The sequence below is a fragment of the Phaethon lepturus genome, unplaced genomic scaffold, assembly GCF_000687285.1.
Source record: "Phaethon lepturus isolate BGI_N335 unplaced genomic scaffold, ASM68728v1 scaffold1724, whole genome shotgun sequence".
In the NCBI taxonomy this organism is placed as follows: Eukaryota; Metazoa; Chordata; class Aves; order Phaethontiformes; family Phaethontidae; genus Phaethon; species Phaethon lepturus.
Window position 1 is genome coordinate 775 of NW_010532425.1, and position 8,812 is coordinate 9,586.

General features: G+C 44.8%; 1 protein-coding gene across 1 annotated transcript; it reads left to right on the plus strand.

The window, feature by feature from the left end:
* Nucleotides 1-243: 243 nt before the first annotated feature.
* Nucleotides 244-683, plus strand: LOC104619047 (olfactory receptor 5W2-like; the record flags this gene model as incomplete). The annotated part of the gene is made up of 2 exons (XM_010284812.1): nt 244-337; nt 514-683. Coding segments are annotated over 2 exons (264 nt in total), but the record flags the coding sequence as incomplete, so codon positions are not given.
* Between the last annotated feature and the right edge of the window lie 8,129 nt (nt 684-8,812).

An 8,812-nucleotide genomic window follows, 5' to 3' on the forward strand; every position in this document is an offset into this window, starting at 1 on the left:
AAAGAAAAAGGTCCTTTCCTTCATGGGTCATGCTATCCAGATGTGTTCTTTTTCCTTGGCTTTTGATGCATCAATTGCATGCTCCTAACATCAGTGGGATATGATCGTTATGTCTGTAGGCCCTTGCAATTACCATGTCATCATAAGCCACAGGTTCTGCCTTCTGCTGGCAACCTTTTCAGCGTGGACTGGGTTTCTGTTCTCAGTAACAGAGACATGCGTTATTTATCTTTCTGCAAGTAGAATAAAACTAACCGCTTCCTCTATGATCTGGCACCACTTTTTAAGGTTGTGTGTGCCAGGAACTGTCTAGATGAAATGGTCATTTTTATCATTTGTGATTTGGCTGCATTTTGCTCCTTCTGCTTGATTCTTGTCTCTTCCATTCTAATTCTCAACACCGTCCTGAAGATCCCTTCTTCAATGAGAGAAGGTGGAAAGCCTTCTTCATTTGTGCATCCCACTTTTCTGTGCTTATTATGTACTTTGGATCTACTTGCAGCTCAAATCCAGGGTACATCCTGAATGAGGATGTTCTGACTTCCATCACCTACACAGTGGTAACTGCCCTGCTGAAACCACTGGTGTACAGCCTGTGGAACAAAGATGTGGAAGTATCTCTCAAAGAAAACTTTCTTGTGAAAAATAAATCTTTGGAGTCTCTGAAATTTATCAGGGAGTGAAGTCAAAAAACCTGTACAGATGGAAGACCTGTATTTCAGCTAGCCAAGAGGTGTGATAAGTAAGGCAAAGACAAAAAAAGGAAGAAGCTGCACGGGGATGGCAGAGAAGCAGTGTAGTGGAAATGGGCAGCACAGACCCACGGTGGACTTCACAGTGTGGGTCAGAAGTAGCAGTGAGCAGTTTCCATCTGCAGAGTATCTGGAGAGGGAGGGGAGGTGTCAGCTCCTGTTTCCACATGGCCTGAGACACAGCGAACAGGTAAAGCAGAGCTGTTCAGGCATGTTTAGAGGCTAATCCATGTCTCACAGATAGGCATCCTGCATGACTGGTGGGCAGTGCAGCCAGGCAGGCATTGTACTACTCCTGTGTTCCCTACGTTGGAATATAAGGCATAGCCTCCTAGAAATGGTGAGGTTGTGTGATTAAAGGCTCATCCCCACAAACACAAAGGAACAGAATTAAGCAGAAGAAACAAGGGCAGGTTTGGAAATCTCAGTAACCTGAGCAGAGCCACCACAACACCTTGACCCAGCCCCATTGTGGGGGAATGAGACCCACCAGGTGAGTCAATGGGAGGGACTCACAGACTACCTAGGGGTATGGGACTCATTACGGGATCATAGGAAGAGCATTTTGAGACTGTGTGAGACTTTTTACAGGATATTTAGGTGAAGGGGGACAGGAAGGGATCAAGGACCTTTAGGGACTGGGGAACAACCGTGGGAAAAGCAAGGGAAAAGGGGATAAAAGTGGCTGGTTGCTTGTAAACAGGTTGTTGGTCAGTACACTTTTCTGGCCATGCCTTGCGCCTGGTCACTGCAGTCTCTCCTGTCATCTTTTTTCCTGGGTGAGTGGCTCTGTACTCTGTGTGTGCATGTGTGTGTGGAGGTCTGGGCCAGACACTGGTGAGGGGCTCGTGGGTCAAATGAGGCCATGAGTCTGAGGTGCCAGAAACCTGGGAGACTGGAGAGCATGCCTACTGTGTGGGTGTGGGTGTGTACATGTCAGTGTGTAGTCACTAACAAATATTGAGCTGGACTAGCCATCAAGTAGGATAAGAGATTTGACAGCCAGATACTGGAGCAGCTGTAAGTCTGGACTGGATATTGGACAAGCCAGAGGGTCTGAGAGTCAGATACTGGAGGAACCAATAGGCTCAAGCCAGCTACTGGGGAGACTGGTCAGCTACTGGGAAGGCCAGTAGGTCTGGACTAGCTAATGGAGAGACCTGTTGTTTGTGTGTGTGTGAGTGTGTGTAAAACCAGGAGACCGGATGATCCAGGAGCCAGTTACCGAATACATTAAGCATCTAAGGCCAGTTACTAGAGGGGTCCATAGGGTGTCTGTGCATGCATGTGTGTAGGGCTGAGAACCAGCAGCTGGAGTGGGACTGCAGCTCATGGTGTCTTGTCTGTCTAGGTACTGGGCAGACCAGGGGATCCAAGGGCCAGCTTGGTCACTAGACTGACTGTCTAAGATCAGCTACTGAAGGGATCAATAATTTCATATATATATACACATATGAACATATTTATATATTAATATGTATGAAAATATGTAAATGTTATAAATATAAATATTTTACACACACATATATATTTCCACTAACAGGCTTTCATCCTGACCAGGTAGAGAGGGGAACAGGATGAGGCCGTAGGTGCTGCTCATGTTTATGTGACTGTTGTTTTCTGTTTGAGGTAATCTATGGTCATCTGTGCATAGAGGTATGTATGTATCACATGTATGTGTGCACGTCTTCCTATTGATAATGCATGCTCAGTTTCTTTACTGCCTAGACCTGAGGACACAGAGCTGCAGCAGCCTATCCTCTATTGGGCTGCAAGATTCAGCAACCCCAGCGTTGAAACCACAATAGATTCTGACCTGTTGCCCCAGCAGGTGCAAATTGTCAGGGAGCAGCAAGGGCCAGCTGCTCTGCAGGGGACAGGATGCTGGGAGCCGAGAGCAGTAACACGGCTAGCAGAGGCAATGGCCATGCCAGTGAGGACTCAGTCCTGCAGTATCCAAGCAAGGTGAGCAGGGCATGTCTAGAGGCAGTAACCAGGTTCAGACACTGGTGATCATCAGGCAAGTCCACAGTGATGATGTAGGTCTGAGGTCAGACTGGGAAGGCACTTTGTGGGTCAGTGTCCTGGCTTGGATCAATGGAGCTCACAGGCAGGCCAAGATGGGGCAAAAGGCTGCCATGTCAATGAGAAGCCATATGACCAACTTTTACCTATCTGAAAGTGATGTGCTCAGCTGGCCAGGCACTGCAGTATAGAAAAATGTGAAGTTTCTACGAAGAGTTTGTCAGAAAACAAGGAACTTTCAAGGGTATCTTCCAATGAGGCAGCTGAAGTTGGGCTCTCCTCACAGCTTTGAAGTGGTGCCTCCCTTCTCCTTTCTGTGTTCCTCAGGTCCCCCAGTGTAACTTCTTGCTACTTCTGGTTTGCTCAAGGAGAGCACAGGGTCTCAAAAGGTTCTTGAGATCCTGCTTTGAGCAGACTCTTTCCAAGGTGCTCCCACTTGCATTCTCCTTATTGTAACACCCATATGGTAATGGCTGCCGGGGCCTGCCTGCATCAACATAACATTGGAAAAACTAATTTGCTTTCAGATATGGTCTCATATTCCCCCTTGGGATTGTGCAAGAAGGAAATGAAGGTCCCTTTCCTCTTCCATCACCATCCCTCACAGCCTGTGCCCATCTTCTGGGGGGTACATCCCTTCTTCCCCTCTCAGCTGCTTTCAGACCAAGTACAAACCTGATCTGGAGGCAGGTGCTGCCCATCAGGGCCAGTTGCCCTCCAGGCAGGTTGCTGCCCTCCTTCTCAGCAGGGGCTGCGCTACAGCCTCCCTTTGCAGAGCTTTATCCCCACGTCCAGCTGCATGCCCTTGTCCAGGCAGGAGATATTTGTCCAACACGCAGCACAAAAGACCCCATGGCCTGGCCACAGCAATAAGATGTCATTGTCTCTTTATAACACTCTCTAGCCAGGGTCCAAGGAGGTCTGGCAAGCTTGACTGATCGAAGTGAACATTTACCGTTGATCTGGCAGGATGTTTCCTACCCACATGTCCCATCCTGCCTTTCCTCCTCCTGTCTGTCCCCCAAGGCCCAGGGCAGCTATGGGGTGCAGATGAACTTCAACTTGGACGACTCTAAGGAGGACGTTCCAGCTGGAAAAACAGGCTGCAGGAGTCCAAGGGCAAAAGAGGTTTGCTTCAGCTCTGGGGTTCAAGTCTTCAAATACCAAAAAGCAGCCAGAGACCCTGAGCAATGCCTCCACAGACTCTTCCCCACTGGAGCAGTGCTGGGTGTTGCTGTTTAAACAAAACTCTAGTCTCATGGGGTGCTCCCTCCCACTGGGCGAGAGGCAGTTGCTGTCTCCTGACCTCCCTCTTCATGCTTTTCTGCCTAAAACCTGCGAGGCATGCCTCAGGCACAGCATGGCATTACAAGGGCTTTTATAGTACCCTTAGACCATAATGCTGGATTTGGCAAGAGCCGTGCACATGGGACAGCCCTTGCCTTGCCCATGTGGGGCAAGAGTTTCTGTTTCCTTCACACTTGAAGGTGACACTCCTATGTGCAATCCTTCTTATGGCTGATTGTTTAATATTCCTCTTCTTGAGAGGTGAGCCAATTGACTTCTTTCTTTGGTGTGCCCCTCCCATGCAGATGGTGATGCCTGCCAGGAGTTTCTTAAGTTCAGAGTATCCTTTGGCAGTCTGGAGAATATGCAGTGGAGAAATGTGCTGCTCTGAGATTTCCTTGTCCATGTCTACAGTCTCATCATATGTCAAGTACTCGAGCACAGGAACCAGACAGACAGGGGTTCCAGCCCCCAATACATGCTGCCTGTTTCTCTTTGCTGAGCTGCCTGTCTGTGGCTCACAGAGAAGGCCAACCCAGCCCTGGAGGAGCAGCTCATTTTAGTCTTCACTTCTTTTCCAAACGACCTGCAAAAAACAGTTTCATGTCCTGTCTCCTTTTCAGGAATTTTACAAGATAGTACTCTCTGATCTTACTTTCTCTAGCTTGTATTGATGTTTCTTTGTGGGTTTTTTGTCTTTCTTTTCTGGCATGACTAGTTTACTTAAACATTTTTCTTTTTAGAGGTATCTCAGTTCTCTCTGGCATTCTTAGCTACCTGTCAATTGCTTTCTTCGTTTACTTTCTGTCCCAGACTTGTGAAATAGGTGTAAGCAACTCTTGGGCACTGGAGACTTCTTTTGTGATTGGTTTGGGGCTCACGTGCCTGTCCATCAGCTCGAGCATCTACAGTGGTGTGGTTCAGGCAGCTCATTGCACTGCAAACTCATCTTTAATTGGTGTTTCTCTCTATTTTTTTATGGGGTTTGGATTTACCATGGATCAACTTCCTAATCTGTGCTATACAAACGCAAGCACTAGTGCAAGGGAAGCATAAATGGCCTCAGGTTGTGCCAGCGGACATTTAGATTGGATATTAGGAAATATTTCTTCACCAAAAGGGTCATCAAGCATTGGGGCAGGCTGCCCACAGAAGTGGTTGAGTCACCATTCCTGAGGTATTTAAAAGACGTGTAGATGTGGTGCTTAGGGACGTGGTTTAGTGGTGGACTTGGCAGTGCTAGGTTAACAGTTGGACTCAATGATCTTAAAGGTCTTTTCCAACCTAAATGGTTCTATGACTCTACGATTCTGGGCTATTTTGCTTCAGTAGAGGCTGAAGTGATAGGAAGAGAGGAAATGTCCTCAAGTTGCACCAGGGGAGATTTAGACTGGATATTAGGAAAAATTTAGTTACTGAAAGAGGGGTCAAGCATTGGAACAGGCTGCCCAGGGAAGCAGTGGAGTCACCATCACTGGAGGAGTTCAAAAAACATGTAGACATGGCACTTCTGGACATGGCGAATGGGCAGGGTGGTGTTGGGTTGATGGTTGGATTTGATGATCTTAGAGGTCCTTTCCAACCTTAATGATTCTATGATTCTATGATGCTATGACTCTGTCTTTAATTAAGGGAATAAATGTCCCTTTTGACTGGGTGGATAGGAACCAATGAGAAGCTGTAGCTTTCATTACTCAAGCACAGGAGGCAGCTCATCCTTTTATAGCATCATTGGCGTTGACACAACCTCTGCTGTGTAATTCTCTGATTCACATGGTTCAGGGAAGTAAAATTCTTTTATAGGTTTACTAAGAACATTACCTAGTAACACACACTATTCTTGCATAATACAATTTTTAATTTAAAGAGTGGTGAAGAATAAAGCAAGAGACACAAATTCAATGGATGGCTGTAAGTGGCCTTTTGTGGGAGTTTGTATGAATGGATCCCATAGGTACTGGTTGCTGTTGATGGAGAAAAAGCTACCAGAAAACAGCAAGACAAGGAGAAGGAGAGTATGTACTGAGAGGTGCTATGCAAAAACCTCCCAAGGACTGATAAACTCTGGAGCCCAGGAGTTCTGTTGAAGCTGCAAGAACTGGTCATCCCAGAATATCAACAGCCTGCCAAATATATACCACCAGCACACACCAGCACCTATAACATGCAGAGTAACCCAGACTGCTGTCGAGCAGTGGCTGCTGTTTCCAGCAAAGGCTACAGGGTTGTGCATACATCTGATGAAACTCAGGGCCCCTAAGGGACTTTCTGAACACCTGCCTAAAAGTCACCAGTGTGTCAATACGCCCTTTTGCTGCTGAGTGTCCTGCTGCACTTGGCCTTGTTGCTGCTGCTCCCATTGGGTATGAACGAATGTGTGAACTGCATGAGGGGATCAAGAGAATGTGTTTTGTGAAGACCCATCTGCTTTTAGTAATAACAGCTTGTCTCTACCCATAATAACTGTTAATTAATAGAACGTGTTCTAAATAATGTTGGCTGTGATCTTTGTCTCCCCCAATTTGGGGGTTTTTTTCCCTTTAAATGAGGGAAAAGTGAATTTACAGTAGAAAAACTCATTTCCCAAAGAAGAGCTGTTAGGGGCTGCAGAAACTCATTGTTCCTTTGAGAAATGTAACTTCCTGAACCAATTTCTTGACTTAAATGACTCAATGCTCAGACAATCAGAAATTTATCCTATCCTGTTTCTCTGAAACATGCATCAAATACCACTTCTGTAGTTATTTTGTTCTTTGAACTGAATTACATAGAAGAAATTTCTATCAAAATATGACACATTATAAATACTTGTACACTAGGAGGTGTGGTAACTTGTTTGGAGAAAGAAGTCTTGAGACATCAAAGGGAAGCAGAATTCCAGACTAAGAAGCAGCAAAAGGTAAAAGAAAAAAAAAGGGGGAAAGAGAAAAAAAAATTGAACAGGCCAACATTATAAAATAGAGAAGATGTATCACCTGAACTAGTTAATCAACAGGTCCATCATCAGAGCTGGAAGCCCTCAAACTTTCCAGCCATTAAGACCCAGCCTTTGATTGTTAGTGTTGGTTTCTCAGACTCGGGCATCATTAGAGCTGTGCTTCAAGCTTTTAGAACCTTGGAAAGTCATAATGTGATTTCATAATTTGCACCAGGGTCTGGCGCTAGCTGAGCTGTCCGCTTGAACTGAAGAGCAGCATGAAACATATTCTTGGTATTCAGCCATGTTCAAAAGTACAGGGCCAGCCTTAGCAGAAAGGACTGAAATTCTCTCTTTCTACCATTGGTTCTTTCCCATGCGATAGAATAAACCAGAAATAATGGTAGCTCTCTTTAATAAATTGCTCATGTCACATTGTGGTTCCCTTATGGGGAGTGTGAAGCAGAAGAGCTGAGGGCACCTGCTCCTGCTCCTCCAGCTGCAGTCACTGCCTTTGTAGAAGACGTCAGATCACACAGCTCTAAACAACTAATTTCCCACCGATGTTTAGCCCCTCTTTATCTATATGAGGCCAACCATTTCCCTTTCCAGACAGCATTCTGTCAAACTAAATGAGACAAGTTTTTCAATCTTTCTCCTGTAAGAGAGGCCTCACATTCCAGTCATCAGCACAGCCTTTTTCTGCACTCTAGTTTTGGTTTGTCTTTTCTGACCAGACATGCTTTAACCATAAGGGGATTCCAGATGAAGCAGAGACTGAGCACCAGCTTGTCTCTGTTTCTTCTGTTAGGAACATATTTCCCAAAGTTTATCATGCTCACAGGATGTAAATGGTCCATATACATCCTGTGACCAGCTTTCACAGTCATTTCCAACATACAAACATTGTTCCAAGCAGTCCTTTTAGCTATCAGTCTTCCAAGCTCACGGCTTTCTGCTTTGTGCTAATGAAATTTTCTGTTCTTTTGAGTTTTAGAAGCACTCGTGCACAGTCAGCTAGTTGATCTTCTTCACCCTAGCTTGCTGGCCTGAATATATTCCAGCAGGTCTGATACATTTATTTCACTTCCTTAGCTCTTCTGAAGGCACATGTTGCCTCAGTTGTGGTGTATTACATGCCTAGATGAGCAGCTGTGAGATTTAGAGATGCAGCTAATTCTTCTATCGGTTTTTGGGGTTTGAGGATTCTTTTGGTTCACTTGTTTGCTTGTTTTTACTTTTGTAATAGTGAGTTTGTTGTTTAGTTTAAAAAAAAAGAACCTTACATGGATCCTTCCATGGATCTGACTTTGCATGGGTTTTTATGAGTACAATAGCAATTTATGAACCTTATGTATGACTATCAACCTGAATTTTGGGACAGGCATATTTTTCCAAAGGGGAAGATGAAAGTGTAAGATCAGCTTACATGGTCGGTTGAATTATAATGGATACTCCTATCTGAGAGCTATTACAAAATTTCACTTATTCTGTGTAAGACATTTTTCTTCTAATTTACAGCTTTAAAATATTCATAAACTAGGTTATAGTCCTTTACCTTTGGGTAGACATTCTTCAGCACTCTCCTACAATAACCTTGTCTTTAACTAGTAAGGATAAACAATCCGAGATCATTTAGTCTCCTGAAGTGTGAGTGAAACTATATCTGACTTTTTTTTACAGACAGCTCTTCTCTTCACCTGTTCCATATAGATCATATCCTTCTTAAAGTCTGGTGATCAGAACAATGCTGCAGAGTATTCTGTATGTGGTGTCACTACTGCTTTATGTACCAGCACTTAAATTTCACTACCTTTGATCTAGATACTTC